Source organism: Ischnura elegans, chromosome 12 (genome assembly GCF_921293095.1).
Source record: "Ischnura elegans chromosome 12, ioIscEleg1.1, whole genome shotgun sequence".
Taxonomy (NCBI): domain Eukaryota; kingdom Metazoa; phylum Arthropoda; class Insecta; order Odonata; family Coenagrionidae; genus Ischnura; species Ischnura elegans.
The window spans coordinates 54,028,531-54,052,566 of record NC_060257.1 but is presented as its reverse complement, the minus strand read 5'-3'; the positions used below and the strand labels follow the sequence as shown (position 1 = coordinate 54,052,566).

General features: G+C 35.9%; 2 protein-coding genes across 2 annotated transcripts; one reads left to right on the top strand and one right to left on the bottom strand.

The window, feature by feature from the left end:
- Nucleotides 1-6,191: 6,191 nt before the first annotated feature.
- On the bottom strand, nt 6,192-17,598 carry LOC124169136 (CAAX prenyl protease 1 homolog). Its single transcript, XM_046547641.1, has 7 exons — nt 17,394-17,598; nt 17,089-17,235; nt 16,800-17,003; nt 16,419-16,713; nt 12,004-12,323; nt 8,940-9,083; nt 6,192-7,091 (listed from the first exon to the last, which is right to left on the bottom strand). The coding sequence occupies exons 1-7, from the start codon at nt 17,502-17,504 to the stop codon at nt 6,873-6,875; spliced, it is 1,440 nt and encodes a 479-aa protein (XP_046403597.1). The 5' UTR covers nt 17,505-17,598; the 3' UTR covers nt 6,192-6,872.
- Nucleotides 17,599-17,894: 296 nt separating this feature from the next.
- LOC124169360 (iron-sulfur cluster assembly scaffold protein IscU) lies at nt 17,895-21,808 on the top strand. The gene is made up of 4 exons (XM_046547948.1): nt 17,895-18,046; nt 18,129-18,353; nt 18,435-18,513; nt 21,497-21,808. The coding sequence occupies exons 1-4, from the start codon at nt 17,954-17,956 to the stop codon at nt 21,568-21,570; spliced, it is 471 nt and encodes a 156-aa protein (XP_046403904.1). The 5' UTR covers nt 17,895-17,953; the 3' UTR covers nt 21,571-21,808.
- Nucleotides 21,809-24,036: the final 2,228 nt, after the last annotated feature.

The window sequence follows — 24,036 nt, the reverse complement described above, 5'->3', positions numbered from 1 at the left end:
ATCTTATTTTTTTAATACTTACAGGATGTCATTCCACTAAATTTTGCCTGCTTTGTAACTTTTGTTGGTATTCTAACTGTAAAATGTCCCACACGGAAAATAGATATCTATATATTGTCTATTTTCATCTATGAATAGATGTATGTCTAACAGATACCTATTAGCAGGGCCGGCCTTAGGGCGGGGCGACCGCCCCGGGCCCCGCGCTTTGGGGGGCCCCTTGTTCGTGAAAAAAATTAAAATATACGATAGTTTTGAAAACTCTATTGAAAAAGCGCGCTTTTTATGTTTATTTTACGTTATAATTTTATGAATAAATATAATTATAAATTTTATTTGTATTATACTATTTTGAACTCAACTGCGAGATGCTATCTTAACGGCGTAATTACGAAGTCTGAATTTGGGAGGGGAACACATACTTAGCCAGAGAGTGGTAGGGATTCAAAATGCTCGAGTTTGTAGATGGGGTATAGAGTTTAATATTTTAAGTGAAGGGCCCCGCACTGAAGGTTCGCCCCTAGCCCCGCACCTGCTAGGGCCAGCCCTGCCTATTAGACGTCTATTAGATATATCTCTCTCTGTGAGACATCTATTAGATGCACAGGTGACGAGGGGCGGTTTTGGATGCATCTCTGAAAGTGTCTTTTAAAACGCGATTCATGAGCTATGGAAGCGATTTAACATTTGATTAAAGGAGAAATTTTTTGGTTCCTTACTCGAGCGGTGGCGGACTTGAAAAATTTTGCGAAGCGTCAAACGATGCCTGGCAACAGTGGCGAAGCCAGGAATTTCGTAGGGGGGGTAAGGGGGCTCCAAAACCAGGGGGGATAATTTTTGAAAAACAATTGAATGGGTTTTAGTTTGGCTGTAATTAATTAATTTCCGAGCGGTATTTTTAACAAGCGCTATATGATCCCAAAATAGCACCTTCCCCCCAACATTTAAGTTAGTCTAGTGGTGAGTGCATCTGGCTCTCACATGGGGTCCTGGGTTTGGTACTTTGCTATGACTGTATATTTTGTAGTTTTCATTTTGATTATACGGCGACAAGTTTTTCACTAATGTTAATTGCAGCAACCATAGGCATGAGAAAATTTTTTATAGATACAGATAAGGTAAGCATAAAACATAGAGATAAGTAGTTATCTAATAGACATCTACCATAGATATCTGTCAGACTTGCTGCTGTTTTGACAATAATATATCCAATAGATATCTACGATAGAAGTCTATCACATAACTATTTATCTACATGTAGATATCTAATAGATGCTTATTTTCTGTGTGGGGTGTCAGCTTCGGAACAGGAGGGTGCACCAGGACATATCCCGGAGTCTCAACCTGCGCCCCCTATAGGCAGGCCTGAATGCAAAGCAATAGAAATTGGAGTGTTCTATGATGAACAGAGAATTATCCACAATTTATATAAAATTCAAATTACAATGATTAGGATGGGAAGTTTTTGAAATGTTTGTTACAGAAGTACACATAATGAAGATCAAATGGGTAGATTTTTAGAGTAATTTGGGAGTGCCATGAAGAGTGGGAGAGAAGGGAAGTTCCTTGCAAATCTTGGGAGGAAGACGGTTAAATTTCATTGGTCTAATAGGGTAGTTTCCTTCATCAAAGAAAACGAAAGTCATTGATTGCGATTCGTTACCCACCATTACTGTATTCATAATATTCAAATTATTTCGTTTTAGAAATACCGGTTTAGACGAATGGCAATGGTCCATTTTTATCCTCATTTGAAAAGGGCCAGATTGGTGCCCATGCGATGCCACTCCACGTGACGTCACAGGGACCTAGTTTCTATACGAGAAGATAGGAGTTATACGTCGTCTGAGGTTACCAATGCATGCATGAGGCGCAGAGCTCAGGGAAACATGTCTTAATAATCACTTATTAAAACTGGCTAAGGTCGGAAAGTTTTCTTCATTTGATAAGGTATTAATAATCCTTATTTAAGCCAAGCGCTACCAGCCAGCAGGGTACTCAGCTACCCGCTAGCAGCCTGCGTCGTATCAGCACTCAACTCGCCTCAAGGTCACCTCACAAGGCGGCAGAGGGAACCAGAAATACGTCACACGGAGAGATTTCCGAACATTCATACTTATGCGTCGCGTTTTCGCGCGCTAGAAAATTTTCACTTTTCATTTAATCGTGAAAAATAGATATCTTCATTTAAAAATCTAAAATCGTGAAATATGTACTCCAGGAGTAATAACCTTTCAATTTAGGCAATAAAAAAATAACGGGAAACCACCCTATTATGTGGCACAATGGTCCGATGAAAATTATCATTGAAAGGAAGGTATGAACAACTGAGGAAGGCCTCAGATAAGATAATCTTGTGCGTGTTAACAGAATAGCTGATAGAGGAATTAAGTGGAGATCTGTATCAAACCATTTGTTGAGTTACTGACAAATGAGAACTTGATTAATCAGCAAATAAATTTATTTGATGGATCAGCAAATAAATTTATATGATGGAGTCCTTTTGATGTCATCCAGTTGCCCACAAAGGACATGAATGCTTACTGGAATTAAAAAAAAATTGGAGCTACAAAGACATTTTTTAAGAAGTAGTTCTAGGCAAAATTAACCCCTTTGGTACTCATGACGAAAATATTCGGAAGGACGTTTCTTGACGCATGAGACAAAAGCCGAAAATTTTTGTTGGAGATTTTCTTAAGTTCGTATGACACTTCCCAATTTATTGGCCAATCCATTAGGTATTGGATTGTGGTCCAACTGCCACACATCCTATTTCTAGTTCAATATCCTTTTCAAAATATTGGACACAATTTCTTGCGCAATTTGGAATTTAGAACAGGTTCTATTTTCTGTTGAAGTTGTTTCACTATTGATTGAATCATACAAATAACGCGTACGCTTATACAAAGTAATATTATCGAAATAAAATGGCATTCTCTGGCAGAACATTAGAACACTATTTCGGCCAATATTGGTGTATACATGGATTCATAATGTACGGTTCATAACGCCCAATAGAACAATATTTCATGCCGATTTATTGGTCAATAAATTGGAAAGTTTCATATGTGCTTCTTTATGCAGGCAAACGAATGCCAAAAATATCCATGTCCTTACTCTCCCCCAATTATGACAGTTGCGAGTACACTACAAAGCAGCAGCACTAAGCCTTATATTTACTCTTGAAATCCGGGAGCAGGCGCCCAGACCCAGCTTTATTGTAATGGACCACGATTATACAACTGTGCATTCAGTCGATTTGTTATATAAATACTTGTTCCTTTCTCAAAAATTATAAACTAAGAATTGACTTCCTTGTCCCTTGAGGAGCATTTACAATTTTTAAACGAAATTCTACCCTAAAGATTAGGTAAGTTGTATCTCGATTTCAGTTTAAACATCAACATGGAAATTGATGATGCATTAAATCCATTATATTGACAATACAGTTTAGTTCAAAATTTGACTATTCTGAGATAAAATGAGGAATTCAATTTGAAGTCTGCAGGTTTCATGCAAGCAACAATTATCCATGTAGCTAATTCATAAAAACAAATCATTAGTTGACGGCGAACTAATGCCCCTGGTAGGGTTATAAAGCCAGAAAGAAGGTAGCCCAACTACCTGGGAGCAGGAGTACCTGAACCCCTAGTCTTATATTACCCCTCTTAACGGTAGAGGACCACAGTCATGCATTTGTGCATGCAGTCATTTTGCAAAATAAATACGTCCCTTTCTCAAAAAATATGAACTAGGAATTGAATTATGTGCCTTGTAAGCATCATTTACAACTTTTTAATGAAATTCTACCATAAATATTAACTTATGTCTCATTTTCAGTATAAACATCAACATCAAAACTGTTGCTGCATTGGCGTTAGAGCTTCATTCAAAATTTGACAATTCTCAGAATCAAAGGAGGAATTCAATTCGAAGCCTGCAATTTACGTTCAAGCAACAATTATCCATATAGCAAATTCATAAAAACAAATCATTAGTTGACCGCGAACTAATGCCAGGGTAGGGTTATAAACCAAGAAAAGAGGTAGCCCAACTACCCTCGGAGTCCAAGATAATGTGGAGTCCCTGCTAGGAAGGGTTGAAAAAGGTTGGTGCTGACAGTTGGTGATTATCTCAAGACCTTTCTTAATGAAAGCTCTGAAAAAATGCTCCGTACTGAGGGAACCAAAGAGTCTCTTGGGGCTCAGTCCAGCAGTCATGCTATGGAGAGAACTCCAGGAGTCAGAATTTAAGTCAATTTCCGAGCTGACATCTAGGATATAAGTGTGCATAGTCAATGGCTTTTGTTTTACAGTAAAACCTCTATGTAGTGAACCTCTTTACATCATAAACCTCTATACTTCGTACCACCCCTGCGGTCCCGTCAGATTTACATGTAAATTAATAGGCAAACCTCTATGTAGTGAACCTACCACTTCAAAATCTTATTTTTGTCTTTGTTTGTCTGCGTAAAAACTTACTTGGAGAGTGGAGGAGTTCATAAGGAGGAAAAAAAGTCTTTGAGGAATCCATATGTAGGAAAGGTTTACTCCGAGTAAGACATTGACATGAAAGGCTTAAAGATTTGTAAAATGTAGGGTCATTAGCAAAAAAATAGTAAAATTTTTACCCTAGAGAGAATAAATTCATTCTCTCATGGTGCATAATTAAATGTGGGGAAAGGCAACAATTCTAAGCAAATAAAATTTACTTACAACCAATAACAAAATATGTTAAGTTAATAACTTATATTCTTTCCCAGCTAGCACATTGTAAGTCATTCAGATAAGGTGAAAGGAAGAAGTAAGGAAGGCGCTTATCAAGTAAGCTTGTTATGGGTTTCTTACGGCCAGGCCAACAAACATCCAGAGTAATGACAAAATGGCCAAACTTTCAGCATTTCCTTAGATGCAGTTGTTATCCCATAGTTTCAGAGTATTCATTAAGGCATTTATGTATAAGAATAATGTTTTTATTCTTGGTGCTTATATATTATGAGGAGAAACAACATCATACGGCTATAATTTGAAAATCATATACATTTATGAAATGATGGTGAAATGACAGCTGTAAGAAAAACACATAATTTCACAAGAATAGCGACGTAGAATAATATAAAAATGCTGGAATGAATCTCTTATTGATATAATATATTCATCAGGTTATCAGACCATAAATTAAAATTCATAAATGTTAAATTGTGTGGACCTTGAATTATTTCAGTTTTTTCATTCACGCACCAACTAAGTTTTTCTATATAATTGAAATTTAAAATGGTAACTATGCCAATTACCCTCATTGGTTGCTGTGGTGTAGTAGATAGCGTTTAGAGATATGGATATAAAGGTCGCACGTTTGGTTCTCCCTAGTGTTGTTTTATTTTCTTTCCACCACAAGGATAAAGTACAGCTGAGGACCTCAATTCCGGAATCCCGAAAATTTGAAAATTCCTCTGCGTAGTGTTTCGACTTGCCACCTCGTGGCACCACTCTCCAAGCCTTGTTCTGGGATGCGTAGGAAGTTAGCACATACTATGGACATACGCTAAGAACCTTGTCAGGGACACGTAAGGATATCAAATATCAAGTACAAGAGCCTGAGCACACGTATAAATTAATTAATTTACTAAATATACTTTGAAGACCAGAAATCCAGAAGCCCGCCGGTTCCAAGCTTTCTGGATTTGAGGTCCTCAACTGTACTTGTATTATGCTTTGTATCTTCACCAGCTAGTCGTTTGCTGTTGTTTATTTTTTTCTATTTACGGGAAAATCTATCAGTTGTTATCTCTTGTAAAGACTCGCTGAATTTCACCGGTAGGCTTTAAATTCATGTCGGGATGAGCAGCGTAGCATGTGTAGTACGCTGTTCAGCTGCCTTTGGTGCTCCAACAGAAGCGACTTACGCTGTCTGAGGATATTTGGTGGCATTCCTTACCTATTCTTCCCTAAATCTTACCCTAGCCTTATATAAGCTCCTTAGCTTACGATAAGCTGCTTATCAATTTTTTCCGTAAGAAATCCATATGAAACGGATAATTCTCTTACTTTGAGCTATCCGGGTAATAAATGAAAAATGGTTCATTTCACAATTTCAACAACCTTTACCTAATTTGGCACACAATATTGCAGTGGTTCTACTGGGGACATGACCTATGCCTATCCAAGGTTACACTAACAAATAAAGACACGTTTAAAAAATCCTTCAGTACTTTATTTACCTCACAGTATACAACTTAGATTAAATTAGAGATATCACATTGTACAATGTCTCCAAATTGATAGAACTAAAATTTTCACAATTTTAATTGAATGATGGAAGAATATTGCCGAAACAAGTTCTTTCATAGTAGGCTTAAAACTCTTGTCAGCACACACTAAATGCAACGTGATAAAGGAAAGGGGCAGAAAAATGCATGAACTTAAATGCAAAACGAAAAAAGATAGATGAATAGAGTATCCACAAAATTGATGGTGAAGAGTTCAAAGATAAAATACTGATTCAAAATCACACGAGAACAGAATAAAACAAAACAGCAAAATGAGATAAACTTTTCTTGAAAGTTTTATACCCCGTAAGTCTTTTCAGTAAATTTAGTGAGCATAGCAGTACGAGAAATAGATAATTTTCAAGTCAGTCCAACCAGAAAATGAAAATGCATTTGCCTCGCATGGCATAAAATCATCACTTCAAATACACACAACTTTCCAATACATACGGATTTCATTTATTTTCGGGGCTCCTATCAAGGCCTCACAGTCAATATTACGCATTTGTCCATCCTTAACAGGGAGATCAGTGATGTAAAACACATTGTGCTTAACAACGAAATACGTATGTACTGCTTCAAGTGCAAAGTAAACAATGCCATCTCAAGCTGTCTTCTTTAAGGCATTGAGTCGCTCTAGCAAAGGTGGATGGGAATGATGCCACATGGAATATAGTGGGTCATTAACAGGAAACCCAAGATTGTCGCTGTTCAATTTGATTAATGCAGCACCAAGCGCTTCAGCATGGCCCAGCTTCGTGGCAAATGCATCCGCTTGGAATTCAAAACGGCGACTCAATACAGTGAGGAAGAACCCAAGCACCTGAATTAAGGAGAAGAAAATGAACCTCAGTCAAACAAAATCGAAACATAGCATGTACATATCAATGGCTAAATTCTAACAACAGGTATCTCAAAAATAGCAACAATTCAAGCAAAAAAATGATTAATTTTTTCTAATTGTACGCTAAAATTAAAAACAAAAAAAGCATACACTTGCCAACAAAGAGTTGTTTTTTGTTTGAATCCTATTTTTTAATGTTATTACACTTTTTTAAGATACCTGTCTCAAACCGGCCAAATTTTGAGAAATGTGTTGTTGGAACTTAGCCATCAATATATCAGTTAGATTGCCGATCAGATCTATTGCCGACAAAATTGATTTTTTTTGGGCTATCTCCAAAAGCCGTACAAAAGTTTTGCAAGATGGACGATTTAATCAGGACGATGAGATATGTCAAAAAAACATTAACTGTTGAGAATTAATAATGAATATCGATCAAATCAATGTTCCCGAGTTCACTTAGTGGAATAGTGATTTGATAGATTCAAAATATACTGTGTTATATTCCACACAGTATTCATTATAAACCAGTTTATACTACTTTTGACCTTATCAGGTCATTATGAAGGGATATCAGAGCAACGACAGCTACTGTTACCTCTTCATAATGCCCCGAAAAGGTCACAACTGGTAGATAAAAAAAAAAAATAAATACTGTGTGGAATACAGCAAAGTATATTTTTTAATCTCTAATGAAAAGCGAGCCAAAATTGTTCCAGCGCACCAACCAGGCGGCCTGGCCGCAGAAATTTTAGTTCAAAAATTGGACAATAGGTGGCAGCCAACTTTTCATCATCATTAATAATGTCTTCAAAAACTGCACAATTATGCCAAAATCACTCATTTTTCTCTAACGCCAATAATAGAATGATTACTGAGTAACCAAATATTTTGAATGTTAAGTTAAAATGTAGCCATAGAGTGTTCTCAACACACTTGCTACGTGGCATCATCAGTCTTAAATTTAAAATTGGCCATCTGCAACAGACTGGTTCCTAACTAACCTTTTTCCAATGGAGTTTGTCGAGTAAATCAATTATCCCACTCTGATACAAAATTTAGAATAGAATAAAGATAAAAATAAAGAATCCTATCAACATTATCGATAAAATCATTCTAACCAAAAATAAAAGATAGTAGGATTTAACATATTAACCCTAATACGGGCAACATATTTTTCTGACGTAATCGGGCAAAGTGAGTCCAATGGACTCTTTTTAACTTATGCTTTTAATTTAAACTATTAAAGAGTGAAAAATATTACTTTTCACATCTATTTGTACATATTGTGCACTATAGAACCATTTTACATAAAATTGATTATTTTTTGTTTAACAAAAGTTTTACATTACTTATAAATTTCATACATATTCAAAAAGCGAGTACAGTAGACTCTTTTGACTAATTCTTTCTGTTTTCACTATATATTTATCGTTACATGTACATGGTGATAATTTTACATTATTTTGACAATTCAAACCAAATATTTGCAAAATGCACATCAATTTTTACATTTCGTGCAAACAGACTCACCTCGCCCAGATTTGTGGGAATTCAGGGAAAAAAATTATTTTTTAAGTTACTTTAATTCCGAAAGAAGTTTGAATTACTCTAATTTATAGGAAATATACAATTAGAAGAAGTAAAAAATTTACAACATGCTGACATTTCAATGACATAATAAAATTCTCAAAAATGTGATGCAATGAGTCCAAGAGACTCACCTTGCCCGTATTAGGGTTAAAGATTATTAAACAGAAAACTATTAGCAAATACATAATTCTCTGAGATACCATCAAGTAAAAAAATACGATTGTGTTTACTCACAGCATTGTATGGTGAAAATATAAACTGGCCAACGATGAAGAAACCAATCAATATAGGCTGTTCATCCATAAATCCAAAGGCCCTGTACATAGATTGATAACGCAGAAGAATACCGAACACAAGGAATATCATAAATAAGTTCACCTGAGGAAAAAAAAAATAGATTTATTAAAATATAACCTGGAGAGGTCATAAAAGTTGAATTTCAAGCTACACAAGTTTTTAAAATTTTAACTGAACGATTGAGGACCAGGGAGCTATTAGAGCATAGTTCATCTTACACTTTTTCCTCATAAATCCTATCTGCTACACTTTCCTCCAGTCACACAACATCCCTCAAAAGGCAAGTGGAGTAAAGAAACCATTGCAATTCAGTCAAAAGGACTTCAGAGGATTGCACTTAGGCTTATATCACAACCAGGCCCTCAATTATGCTTTTAGAAAAATTCAGAATTATAACTCCACTAACCCATCAATTGGAAATGTATTCACCATTAAAAATTAAGTACCGTATTTCTCCGAATATAGTCCCCCCCCCCTAATTTTGAGGCTTGAGTTTCGGGAAAAAATTAAAAAAATGGATTTGAATATAGTCCCCCCCTTAACTTTTATCACGGGCATTTTTGGAAAAAAGGGGGGGCTATATTCAGTCATATACGGTACTATGCATAAATTATCTATGCATTTTCAGGGAATACCTACTGAGTAAACTTTTGTCCACATTTGCATATTTATCTTATATAAAAGCTATCATCTGAGAAAATTTACCAGGAGAGGTGAAATCTTCGAACTTGAGATAATGGCTAATGTAGAACAGGGTCGACTTAATACTCCCTGAGAATTTTAAAATAAAAGCATACGTTTCAAGCATGTTATGTACAGTGGCATAGCCATGGGGGGGAGGTTTCCAGCTCTCACTACACATCCTTTTTTACCTTCTACCGATAGGAGGGAGCTCATCTTTGATACACCGATTTATTTTATCAAAGATGAACTCCCTCCTAGCAGCACACGTGGGATGAATTTTGCTGTATTCGAGGCGTGGGAGGGGGAGAAGTGAGCAGGGAGGAGATGGGATCGGCCTGCTGCTCTCGTATTCACGTTGCTGTGTTGGAATATTCTCTTCGAGGTCGCGGACTCAACTTAGGCATTTTGTGGCTAAACGGTGGCAGATACGTCAAAATGAATGAAAATTTTGTCCTTAAAGTAAAGTAACTTGGCAAAATCTATAGGGAATGACCATAAAATGTTTTATTTTTCGAATTTTGACCATTCCCCCCTAAATTGTATTTGAGCGAGGGTCAGGGGTTCACCTAGAGGTCTCAAAATTTTCAGGCCTTATTTTTGATCGGTCCGACAACTTTTTTTCATTGGGACAGATGGATTTGAAAAAAATCGATTTTTCCGATCCGCCCTACTGTACATGGCATCAACGGTTGTCCTGTCCGGGTTGTTCACATACATGGGGCAACTATTACTCGCTCTGCTAACCACACATGCATACAGACTGTGACAAATTCTGGTAGAAAGACATACAGTATTCAAGATCTCACCATGAATGACTTCATTGGGTGTGTTTCCAAAAGCCTGGTGAATTGCTAAAATCACTGCAGTGTGTTTAACACGTTGCGTACAGATGGCGAGAATTCTCGTCATTTTTTTCCCGAACGTTCTGGATGAATGACGAAGATTCTCGTCATTTAGGCATGTCAACCTAAACAATTTTAAAGTGTACAATACGTATTCGTTACTACGTTTCAGTTGTTGTTAGTTATTCATAATGAATTGATGCATCTAACATTTGATTGGGTAAAGTTATATTCTAAACATTAGCTTTTTTAACCATTTTTAAACCAAAGGCATTACACCCTAATAGGCACATATTTCCAATCTCAACAACTTCATCCAGAATTCCTAGGAATTTAAATACCCCGGTATGCAACGTGTTAAGAGAGAATGACTTTAGTGTCTTGTTCACGCATCCACATGATCCATCGAAACGTTCCAGGTGGCCCAAATTTGAAGACTTATGTGAAGTGCCATTGACAAATGCTCTGAACAAATTGCCTTATCCACCATTTCCAGTTAGTAGCCGTGGGCATTTGAACACATTTGACTCCATGGAAGTACACGAGATTGATCTTGCATTCAGTCAATGGATGTAACCAATAATTCACCTTTTTATTCATTATACCTTCTAAGCAGATTGAATCTTCATTTCTTCCCTCGAAGGTATGCCATCTTGGTATTCGAGAGGAGAGTATTTGGTCGAAAACATGCCTAACATTCACATGCCTTTAAACAAAAAGTATGAATATGCTACCTTTTTCATTTTTTTAAATTGATAGCAAAACATTTAAACTAGCCTCATTAAGCCTAAATTTTCAAGCAAATAAAAGGTGGTCTTTTTCAGCAATAAATTGTCAAACAATTACTAATTTTTATTGCTTAAATAGTTCCTATTTGTTTACTATTACATATGTACTTGAAAGTTATGGCATAATGTGCATAAATGCAATTCCTTCAAAATGAAACAATAGCCACTGCTTTATGGACTATGGTTCCTTTGTTATTAATATTTATGTGATTTTTCATTTTTAATTCTGACGCCTGATTAAGCAATGATTAAAGGATAATAACTTTATATTGCTTCAGTTCTAAGCTGAGATAAAGTGATCATAATGATACTGCTTTTACATATATAACTTTAAGAGAAGTCAGTGATGGTCACCTGACACCCCTCGGCCTGAGTCGAGATGAAATACGTAAAAAATGTACAAAGCAGGTAATTGTTAATGACTAAAGTATCATTCAAAGTGCAATTTGAAGTAGATGCAAAACATGCACCTGAGAAACAAAGCCAGTCTTTGGCACAATTTTGCACATTATTAAAGAATTTCTAATTTCAGCTAGCCATATGCTCAACACTTTTAATCCTACGTACAGAAAGGACTTCCAACGATTCTCAGTCTCAATTTTTATTTCCCTGACATTTCCGCAACTTTGGTATTCAATGTGAACCCTGTCCATGATCCAAAAAACAATTACACTACCAATGCTTTACCTGCATGATGATAATGTTCTTGAGGACATGATTAAGTTTCCAGTGACCAAGCTCATGGCCTAAAACAGCTATCACCTCATCATTATTGCAACCCTTGGCATCATCTTCTTTCGTGGAGGAATCTTCCTTCTTGTCTTCTTCTTGTTCAATTTCCTTTTTGAGAGTTTCTTTTTCCTCACTTTCATCATCGCTTTTCTTTTCTGAGGACCCTTCTTTATTTATGGGAGTGTAATCCTTGAGAAGTGTGTCGAAAAGGACAATCCTCTTCTTCTTAAAGAACCCGTAGAAGTATGCATTGCTGTGCACTGACCGCTTTGAACCTGTAAACAACAAATAATTAGCTTCATACCTTTTTGCTACAAGATTTCATACATAAAGAATAACTTCACACTTAACAAAAAGCACAATATCAATTTTTCCCGCACAAAGGACCTATCTTGCAACATTATTAACGCAGACATGCACCTTGGCAGAAATGGAAGAACAAAACAATGCTGGAGATGAAAAAGAAATATTTTTGTCTCTTCTTATTTATGATAAAATATTCTTCAAGTTTTGGCTAACAATTGCTACCTCTTAAGCATAACATTTGAGAAATAGTAAGCTGCAACTACATTCTTTCCCTGCTCAGATGAATATATCCTTGTTGCTACTTGAGATTTATATCCATCATCGACGCCTATTGCATTCAAAGTTGAACAGCAAGAACTTTCCCAATATGTTGACCCAAGAAAGACAATTAAATCCCAGGAGATTTTTAATATGATCAACTGGTTTCGACAGCTATCACATGTTTGATCTTGACAATAACCATATGGAGTTGAAACCAGTCAACCATTTTTCAAGAACTGTGGAAATGTACATCGTGTATTAAAAATGTTTAATAATAGTTCCTGATAATCATCTTAGATGCGTAAACCAGGATCTACTCTTTTTGGTGGAAAGAAAAATAATAATAGACCAGTCAATAGTTTGTGGCACAGTGAGACTATGCAACAAACTATTGATTTAACTATTAGCATGACTAAACTTAAACTAAAAGCATGACTAAGTGAGATTATGTCATGGTACACAAGGATGCTGCACTGCATTGAAAATTATTGTTTCAAATTATACACGTAAAATTTACAATGTAGGCTTGCCGAATCCAAAACCCATGGAGATTGGATTTGTATGGTGGTCTGTGGGTCTAAGTTTAAAGCGAAGAATCAGTAGAGATTTTTCCTCAAATTCCCAATCCCAGTTGGAGTGCTTTTTGGAGGGCAATTCAAGCACAACAATCCGTCCTTCAGATGGAACGTTAAGCTGTGGCCCACTTAATTTAGAGCTGGCTAATACTTCGACCAGGCCGGCGTTTCGATGCATGAGTTGTCCATTGTCATCAGGGCATGCCTGAACCAATGGAATTCCGAGGTAACCTTCCACAATTCTATGTGCCGGGAGAGCGTGCAATCATTCTTCACTTGGGCACAAGTTTTTCTAGTACCTCCTAATGAAAATTACCACCAACTGCGATCAGATAATGCATAGGGAATGGTTAACCAGTTGCAGAAGTTGGAAGGATAATTCAAGAAACCAGACATGTGAGATGCCATCTACTGGCCGAATTCAGAAGAATACTCTGAGGATATCAAGCAATTACCTTAGGAAACTGCATTGACAAATCATTAGCATTTTTGGGAGTTTTCTGATTTGCCTTTTTATTATGCTAGTATTAATCTATCATAACCTCGTATTTTATGCATTCATATTTAGGTATGATGCCTTTTAGTTGCCATTCACTGCTAAAATTCATCATTTACTGTGGTGATGATTTGTAGGTTGGAGGCTTTTAAGGTAACTAATGCATTACACTTTTTCTTTTCTACCCTGCAGAGGATAGTATTTCTTTTTAATCAGAGTTATAGATTTATAGTCATTAGGAACTTCTTGAGTAATCACCACGAGCTAGTTGCAGATATTTCTGTTATAATTTATTACTTCCTTAATATTTATTCCTATTTGCCTCTAGGTATCGAACTACTTCTTTCAAAACCAAGAAGAATGTTCATCAAGATTTTCTACTTCATTTTTCAAAGTGACTCATGTTGTCATAATTAGGAATTATATTAGTTAAGACTTTTGAATTGAAAATTTTTCATCGTATGATGACTAACAAGTAGATTGATGACTACGTGCCCACTCTCTTGCTGGGGTAGCCCATACAATGATGACTCACTCTGAGATGTCAGGTGCCAAGTTGACCCAAGGCCAAACACCAAACTGGGCTGAAGTTTTTGTCAATGACAATGAATTAGTTATTTTGAATGAGTTCTATCCGCCAACTAGTGATGTACAAGTACATGTATAATTGATAAAAAAAAAAGGTGAAGAGCTCCTCCAATCATGAGAAGTACTACTAGTCTAAAAACCAGTATATTTACCCTATAGAATTCATTGTATTAATTAAGAAATAAAAATCAAAATTATACACTTACAGCTTCCTTTCCTTGACTCTTTAAAAATCAAACATATAGGTCAGGGTTGATAAAAATCATGATTTTTTTCAAAAAAATCATTTTTGTTGATTTTTTTTATTTAAATAGGATTTTATTGATTTAAATCGGATTTTATTGATTTATATCGGATTTTACTGATTTAAATGAGATTTTTATGATTCTCCATTCATCAAAAATTCAGTTATTTGCAAAACTAACTATTTGGGCAGCATATTGGAGAATGATCGTTTGCAGAAACAATAAGAGGCAACATACTCTAAACTTAATACAACATTTAGTTAATCAGGGGAGAGAACTATGGAAATGCCAATGGATTCAAATTAAAAATTACGCCAGCATAATATAAAATTGCCATTGGAAGTATCAAATGTGCAATATTATGCGGTTCTAAAGCATATGAAGTTTAGAAAAATTCTGTAATTGCAACTTTGTATGGTGCCTACGCTTAGAAGTTAAATCAGAAAACAATTTTTTCTAAACGGATACACTAGTATTCTAACCAAAGCCATTTTTTTTTAATTTTCATGTAACATGCATTCCTACAGTATAATTTCTATTTAAGAGCCACCATTGTGCTGATGTCGATTCATTGTATTAATTAAGAAATAAAAATCAAAATTATACACTTACAGCTTCCTTTCCTTGACTCTTTAAAAATCAAACATATAGATCACATTATGATTCAAATCACCTGATTAAAAAAAATAAAAATCAAGTGATTTAAATAACTTTGATTTAAATCAATCAACCCTGATAGAAGTCATAGTCAAGTCAATTGATAAGGTAAATAAAGTATCTTATCATTGATTAGAAGAACTGATTTCCTCAAAAGGAAGAATGGAGCACATCAGAATATGCACAATATGGTTCAATAACAATTAAACATACTTTGCTGTTGCCTTTTTAGTGACACAAGAGCTGTGTACATGATTTTTCAAATGAAAAGTAGCAAATAAAAAATATATGTTGTGAAATTCAGGAAATTTACTAGCATTGACAAAACACTCGAGAAATTAGCTTCCAAAAATATACCATCTATGTGCTAAATAATTTACTTGTTTGGCCTTGAAAAAAGAAGTTGATGTCCATGTGATGTGAACAAGTTCTCGCTAAGGTCGATCCATATATGTATTGCAACTGGGCAAACTTACACATTAACAGCTTTGGACACTCTGAGTTCAGAAGAAGCACTTACGAGGAGGAGGCACTAACTAGTTTTTGATTATATATCTTCCTGGGTGTTGTATAGAGCATTAAATTTTATTCTTCTATAAGCTAATTTCTATACATAAATGCTAAGTTTTTCCATTGAATGTGAAGTATGATGTTTTCACGGTTTTTTTACTCCTGTTCCCAAAGCCATCCCAAAATGAAATGTATACCAAAGATAGAATGCATTTAACTGTTTAACATATTTTTTTCCTAATAAAATTTAAGATACATTTTTTTAGACACTCAAGGTCAAAGGTCACATGGTGTGACCTCGGAATAAAAAAAATCGTTATCTTAAAATCTAACATTTTTTACATAAACTATGTTCCTTTAGCTTTAAAATGAGACCAACAGGCAGTTTCTATCACAATTATTAGCTAAGTTATGATTTATTTTTGTAGAGCATGCGAGGGAAAGTTTTGCATTTTTTGTCACGTTTGCAACCCTGCTGTATGAATACCGTGTATAGCCGAGGGTTAAAATTTTGTGTACGAGTCCAATTTCATGTGCTTTAACTTCCTACTAAGTTTCAAGCAAATCTGAGACGGTCGGGTTGAAAAGTCCACTTTTCTGTGATGATTTGGGATGGAATGACTCTGAATGAAAAATAATTGTCACAAACCTGATATCATATTACCGATTAATGGACATGGGTTGTATTTCCTAGAATTGTAAGCTTATTGCTCTCTGCTTTGCATGACTTACCTTCAACCACATACAATTCATAGAGAGGAAATTTAAGGTTGGAAGCAAGCTCTTCAATCCTTGTGCGAAGTTCACCTTCAGGCAATGCAGTGTATTTATCAAACAATGGTGCAATATAATCTGGATAAACGGTCAGAAGGAAAAAAGTGACCATCATTGCGAACAGCCACAGGTACAAGAAGAAATATTCTCCCCCAACCTGTACTATTTTTACCACAGCAGCAAAAAGTGGCAGCATTATTATTTGGCCTACGACGAATGCTTTTATTTTATCCTTGATGAAAAATCCACAGGTCTGCAAAAGAGATTGGTAGAAGGCATCATGAAATGACCATAGACGTAGGTACCACTTCGATAACGATAGTTATGTCCCAAAATTACCTGCTTATTGAAACCGAACTTTTCCTCTAAAACAAAGGTGTTGTAGATGGAGAAGGGCAATGAAATAATAGTAGAGAATATATTTGTGAATAAGCCAAACATCATACTTTGTAAAATTTCATTATTTCCTTCAAAACCCATTGCGACTAGCGCTGTTTTCGACAATTTCCAAAAGTGGAAGAATCCAAAATAGAGAATGAACGCCTAAAAAAAGGAGAACGAAAGGTTCATCACAAGGTTCAGTGTTATACATGCACAGCTAACACATATTACCCACATAAATACGTACAGTTGATATAATCATTTGTAATGTTTCTTTGTAAATACTGAATGAACTTTTATCCAGGCTGTATAACCGTGCTTTGCTAAATGTTTCTTCCTTCAACATTCCTTTTAGCTCAGCAGGTACCTCTTTGGCATCACGATATACGGCATGCTAGAAATGATAAATAATTGTAGATAACGAGAAAAAAATCAATTTTTTACATGTACGAATTGCACTGCGGGATGAAAAGCAATCATGTGCAGCAAAGACCACATCAAAAAAACAAGCAAATATAGAAGACCGGTACATTATTACACCAACTGCTTTACCTGTCTTATGGATAAGTACAATTCCCATATAAAATTCAGCCAAAGGAATCCCAGAATTGCATACAGAAGTGATTTTTCATCTACTTCGGGCACAGAAATATATTTATCCATCGTTGAATGATAATTTCGGGTCAAAGATTGAAATTTAACCACGCACTTCAGAACTCCCAACGACTACCGCATTTAAAAACGTAACTCATTTGTATTTGAAAACAATTGATCAACGATTTCATATGAACCGAAAACACCGAAAATATGAAAAATAACTCCTCGAACGGAAATAAAAATATTTAATAGTGATTGTAGGTTGTTCTAGAGGCAATTTGTCTTTGATCAGGGTCGTATTTATCCGTAATTAATGGTGGAATTCACCGAAGTTCGTATTGTAAGCGCTTCGATAGAGAATATGAAAATTATGTGAGTACGAATTCGCTACAATAAACAATTGAGTTTCGAATTTCCTTGGAAACTGCTGGAAATTGCGTTGCAGAAGTTGTCGTAGTAGCGAAAGCACATCCCAGGCACATCCGAGTATCCGAGTGCGACGCAAGATCGAGAGAATGGCGATGTTACGTTCTTTGTCAAGGTGCCCTTCTAGGATCGTGATTCCTCAGCGTTATAACAGCCTACCTGTTCTTAATTATCACGCCAATGTACGCTAATTCTAAATCAATGCAAGTACTGGTCTTTTTCGTCTTTTTGTGCTGTTGGTTTCACGAATTTTTTCACTTTTAGGTGTTAGATCACTATGAGAATCCACGAAATGTGGGTTCACTGAATAAGGATGACAAGCAAGTAGGTACTGGGCTTGTTGGAGCTCCAGCATGTGGTGATGTAATGAAATTACAAATCAAAGTCGATGATAATGGGAAGATAGTGGACGCCAAATTCAAAACATTTGGCTGTGGTTCTGCTATAGCCTCTAGTTCACTGGCCACCGAATGGGTGAAAGGAAAGACAGTAAGTGTTTAACTACTTAACGGCAACTATTTCTGTTAGAATTTATGGTATTTTACATGAAAAAATATGTTCACTTTTTAGGTTGACGAGGCTCTCAAGTTGAAAAACACTGACATTGCCAAGGAACTTCGCTTGCCACCCGTGAAGCTTCACTGCTCCAGTATGTTGAAAGCATGCAAGCTTAAATGATTTGCTATTATAGCTGTAATTATATTTTATAGATTTTTAGTTCATAAAGAAAGATCAAGTTTGTGGTAATGTCACAAGTCAGTTCTATCTGAGCTGTGTCATTTCGGTTGGGTATCTTGGGCAACCGGTAGAATGCATTATTGGCCAACATTTGGAAATCTTTTGAAGTAGTCCCTTAATGATTATTATTAGCGTTGATATCATATTTAGCCATAAAAAATAATTTTAGCTCGATGGTGTTTTATGACTTGTGCTATGTGACGCAATTGTTGATGCCAGTCAAAAGTCAGTCAAGTCCGATTCATAGACGGCAATTTAGGCTAAAGTATACTTTAGATGGGCTAAAGTCTGCTTTCTCCGTTTCATAAGCGACACTTAAAAAGAAAGATGGCCGAATCGTCCCTTTACCGTTAAGTGCCCACCCGGAGCTCACTTTGGGCTAAAGTGCCCTTTACGGATGAATAAATATGGCCGCACATGCTGTTGTTGAAGTTGAAATATGGAGATATTTGGGTTACGGAAATTAAGAGGAATTAATTTTTTGATGAGAACACAGCAGCAGAGAGGCACCTTTCAAGAAAAAACCAGGCACCTAATATGTCTCTTTTCCCTGGAATTATATTGAGTTAGTATTGATGGAGGTGACCCATTACTTAAATTCTGCAGTTGAACTCTATGGGTCGTTATACTGCCTAGGAAATTTTTATGATAATGTGATAATTACAGCACAGTAAGTGGTTGAACAGGTTGGCATAATTTATGTTGATTTTGAATATAAGCTAATTATTAAGTTCTTAGGTTATTTATGTGCTTATATTCCAGAATTTACCTTAAAGATACTTGAAATGGTAGCAAAATTCTGTTTATATTGGCGTCAATGGTCTTCGTAAGCAAAGACTTGATTTTCATGTCGTTTGGCTAGCCAAGTGATAGTTTCTATACTTTGCATTGTATTTTAAGCATTTTCATTCCATAATTGCTTAATGTACTCTTTCCATATGCCTCCATATCACGTTTAACATTTTCCTGTTTCTGTCATTTTGAAACTAGAGAGTTTTTGTTTTGTTTTTCGACTACGCATTTGAATGTCTACAATGATGATATAGGATCTTATCATGAAAGGCAGCAATAAAAAAGTAAAACATACTTTCCTTCATAGTCATATTATCTGCAGCAAAACAATATTTTCTTGAGGATGTAGGATAGTTATGAAATTTTCTTTATACAGACTTCGTTGAACTTTTTTAATACGAAATTCGTGAATGGATACTTGGGGTTAGGTATTTACATATGTAGAGGCATCGTTTGGAGTAGATACAGAGATATTTATTGATATAAATCCATTCTCACACTCAACAAGTTTCATTGTGTGGTCATGCATTCATTCATTTTCATGATATAGGTATTCTCGAGTGTCCATTTCTCTAGCATATACAGCCCTGTACGTCAACATTCCGAGAAATAAAATATTGGTAAGCACAAAAGAATACAATACGCGCCCATACCTCTTCAAAATATTCCTCCACCTGAGACAACCACTGATTGATAAATCTTCGAATTAATTGGTATAGTTTCAAGTTAACACGAGAGAATTTCTCTATTTCACCCACCTTCAATGAACTTATACCATCAAACTTTGACTAACAAGTAGTCCAAGGAACCATAGGCAGTTAAACACACAAGATGATCATAAAATGACCTGAAAATATCAGCATTTGAATCTTTACTTCGCTGGAAACATGTAAGAGCATTTCCAATGCACAAAGCTAATTAATAGTGAGCGTTTATTCAGCAAACTTGTCATTAACATACAATAAAGTTAGTGGGGAAAAGCTTTCAATAACGCAGTATTCATTTACATTTGCACACAAAACGAGAGAACGAGAAAATGCTGCTTAATAAAAGCTTTGCACAATACAAAACGGAAACCCAGTCGCCAAAAACCTGTAAACAACTTTGCAATTAATATTGTGTCATTTTTTCTTCACTTTTTCGCAGCGTTCATTGCCAAAACTCAAAATTTCAATACCTGATCGAGACTTTAGCAGTAAAAGTTCCACTTAATGATGTGAGGTCCTCGGAATGACTTTGAAACGAACTTTAGCTAAAGTCTCACTTTACCATATAGAGAGACTTTGTAAAGTGAACAATTTCAGTGTCATCTATGAATCGCACCCTTAGAAGATGGTTATAGATTGCTCTCAATTTCTTCAAATCTGTTAACCATAGCCAGGAATTGTTTTAGTGGCAATTTGCCTCTGCATGCAGAACTGAGCTGATTGTCATGTTTAGTGCTCAAGTTCTTGGGCCGATTTGATAACCGTGCGTAGTAATGGAGAGGTGCCTACATACTTTGAATACCTTGTGAGAAATATTATTTATTAATCCTTTTCTGAGGATGCTTCTGCTAATATTTCATTTAGGGCATTTTCAAATGTTGAAGTTTGGTGCTGAACTATTTATTAGATAACCTAACTGTTATAATATCCCAACGTTAATGAAGTATAAGTATCACATTTCAAATATTTAAACCATTAGGTGATAATTTGGAAAAAACTTAGGGGGGAAACATGCCCTAATATAAGCAGGCCTATTTGCACAGCTAATGTTTTATGCCAAGAGTGTGTCAACGACAACAAAGGTGTGACAATGAGACGATGTAGCTGGTTTTAGCTTCAATCATCTAAATATTTGAACGTATGTGTGTTTAAGCATTTTCAGCACAGTCCGGTACAAGTTTTCGGAAACATTAAACAATTTTGTATAATGTTGGATCGGGTTAATATTGCGGAGAGCGAAGGTGATCATAGCATCATTATTAAAATACTATGAAATTAATGAAGTGTGTTAATGTTAACATAGTTCAGTGAGGACATAGGTATTATGTGAATTGAATGAAGGTTCTCTAATTTGCTATTTCCAGATTCTAATGAATAATTTCTTTTATTTGACAGTGTTAGCAGAAGATGCAATCAAAGCTGCTCTATCCGATTATAAAATCAAGCAACAGAGACCTAGTGATGGCTAACCACTGGCTAATAGAAATTAACATCACCCAGATATGCACTGATATCTTTTTAAGTTATAACTTTGTAAGTTCCTTTGCTCCAATGTGAAAAATTTATAGAACATATTCAAAGTGAAGATAGGTGAGGATATACTCAGGGTTTGACGATGATTAAATTTTAGAGAGATGTTGTATTTTTATTTGCCAAATTTATTGTATTATGTAATTGTCATGTTTAATAAAACATAATGACCTAAAATTTTTTGTTTCATCAATTACCAATAGGGTGGTTTCCTATTATTTTTTTATTGCCTAAATCGAAAGATTATTACTCCTGGAGTATGCATTTTAGATTTTTAAATGATGATATCTATTTTTTGCGATTAAATGAAAAGGGAAAATTTTCAAGTGCGCGAAAATGCGATGGCTAAGTATGAATGCTGGGAAAACCCCATGTGACACCATTCTGGTTCCCGCTGTCGCCGTGTGAGGTGACCTTGGGGCGAGGGTAAGTGTGCCGCTGCGATGCAGGGTGCTAGCAGGTAGCAGAGCACCATGCTAGCAGGTAGCATTTGGCTTAAATAAGGATTATTAATACCCTATCAAACGAAGGAAACTTTACGACCATAGGCAATTTCAATAGGTGATTTTCAAGAGATGTTTCCCTGAGCTCTGTGCCTCATGCATGCATTGGTAATCTCAGACGATGTAAAACTCCTACCTACTCTTATAGTAACTAGGTCCCTGTGGCATCACGTGGAGTGGCATCGCTTGGGCGCCAATCTGGCCTTTTTCAAATGTGGTTAAAATTGACCATTGTCATTCGTCTAAACTGGGATTTCTAAAACTAAATAATTTGTATATTATGAATACACTAATGGTGGGTAAGGAATCGCAATCAATACATTTCATTTTCTTTGATGAAGGAAACTACCCTTAATATGATGTTTAGGTGTCGTGTCAAAGTATGTAATAGAGATCTTGCAAGTTCCATGTAAAAACTTAATTCACTTCACTTCATGGTGCATTTTGAAGCTTGCACTTCATTTTTAAGTGGAACTTAAAGGATCTCTTTCATTTATGGTGAAACAGTTCCATCTCACCTCGCATGAAACAACCAGTTTCAGATGTATCAAAGGTTTTTATTCTCATTAAGTGGCAATTTCCCATGTAATCACAGTTGGAGAAATGATCAGCTATTAACGTAGATACAGCAGACTCCCAATTATCCAGCTGCGGTAGGTATATCCATGTTGCGGATTATCAGTGCATGATTTTCACTCTCACTCAGTATTTTCCTCAATCTTTATGAAAAAATAAAATCAGACGTAAAACCATCGGAATTACTTCATAAATGCTAGGATACATCAGGTTTATTATTTCCGTTAGAATCCCCCTCGTAAAACAGAAGCGTTCGCGTGCTAGCTACATTCACCGTGTTCCTGTTTTCCAAGCCTCTCAGTGTGCGACCGCGCTCCATGATCACGGATCAGTGGCGGATACAGATGGGGGGCGGAGGGGGCGCGCGCCCCTCCCTTGCGGGTCCGCTTGTATTGCCGAGCATTGCAAAACCACAATTGTAACTTTTTTATATCATAAGATGGCATTGTCTTTTACATGTTTATAATCACTTTAAATAAAATTTTCATATACTTTGCCTGTGACTTGATCATCTTTTATTACGATAAAAGTAAAGACAACTCAAGATATGTTGCCCCCCCCTTGAGTTTTTTCTGTATCCGCCACTGTCACGGATACACGTCCCGCAGCAGTTGCATCCCGGGCAACGTGTGCGAGACGCAACTACTTGGCGTGGTGCCTGACAGTGTAGTTTCCGACGTCGAGCAGTGGTTTTGAAGCATTTGTGTATTCACTTTCGTATTCATATCATCATTCCACTTTCCTGTATTCATGATCACTTAGCCTCATATGTGTGGATTTTGAAACCAGGCCTTACATGGAGCATTAGTAATACGAGTACAACCATGTTATGGCCGCTAAAAAGGTCGCGAACTGGCGAAGAAAGCTTTCAATGAGTCTGGGAAGCACTCTTAAATAACAGAATAACGGCATAAATAATAATATATATGTATTGTTTGTTTTACGTAAATTACGTACATTAAAAGGCATTAAATTGAAATGAAAGTTTGGGTAATCCGTGTTTTCCCATTATTTGTGACTCTCGCTAGTTCCTTCTGTGCCTTAGTGTTCTTTTTCATTATCTCCTTTATCTGTCAAAGTACTTATGTATTGGTCTTCCTCTCATTCACTTAGGTCCTTATTCCAGAACCTGACTCAATCTTGAGTACTCTTGAGAACTCTACTTTGGTGGTTCATATCTCAACTTGAGTTTCACATACAGTTCATATTTTAGAATTTAACTCCAACTCAATTCATTTGAGCTTAATCAACTGTGGCCAAATTTGCAAAATAATTCATCTACCTAAACTATTTTCATACATCGTCTCCAGCTCATCAGAACCAAGT

Excerpts from the sequence above, each read along its gene's own strand:
- LOC124169136 (XM_046547641.1), bottom strand. The coding sequence starts at position 17,504 with ATGGATAAATATATTTCTGTGCCCGAAGTAGATGAAAAATCACTTCTG. Across the intron at positions 17,004-17,088 it reads TACAAATGATTATATCAACT|GCGTTCATTCTCTATTTTGG; the intron begins GTACGTATTTAT and ends TCCTTTTTTTAG. Across the intron at positions 12,324-16,418 it reads TGAATTGTATGTGGTTGAAG|GTTCAAAGCGGTCAGTGCAC; the intron begins GTAAGTCATGCA and ends TGTTGTTTACAG.
- LOC124169360 (XM_046547948.1), top strand. The coding sequence starts at position 17,954 with ATGGCGATGTTACGTTCTTTGTCAAGGTGCCCTTCTAGGATCGTGATT. Across the intron at positions 18,047-18,128 it reads TTCTTAATTATCACGCCAAT|GTGTTAGATCACTATGAGAA; the intron begins GTACGCTAATTC and ends TTTCACTTTTAG. Across the intron at positions 18,514-21,496 it reads CGTGAAGCTTCACTGCTCCA|TGTTAGCAGAAGATGCAATC; the intron begins GTATGTTGAAAG and ends TTTATTTGACAG.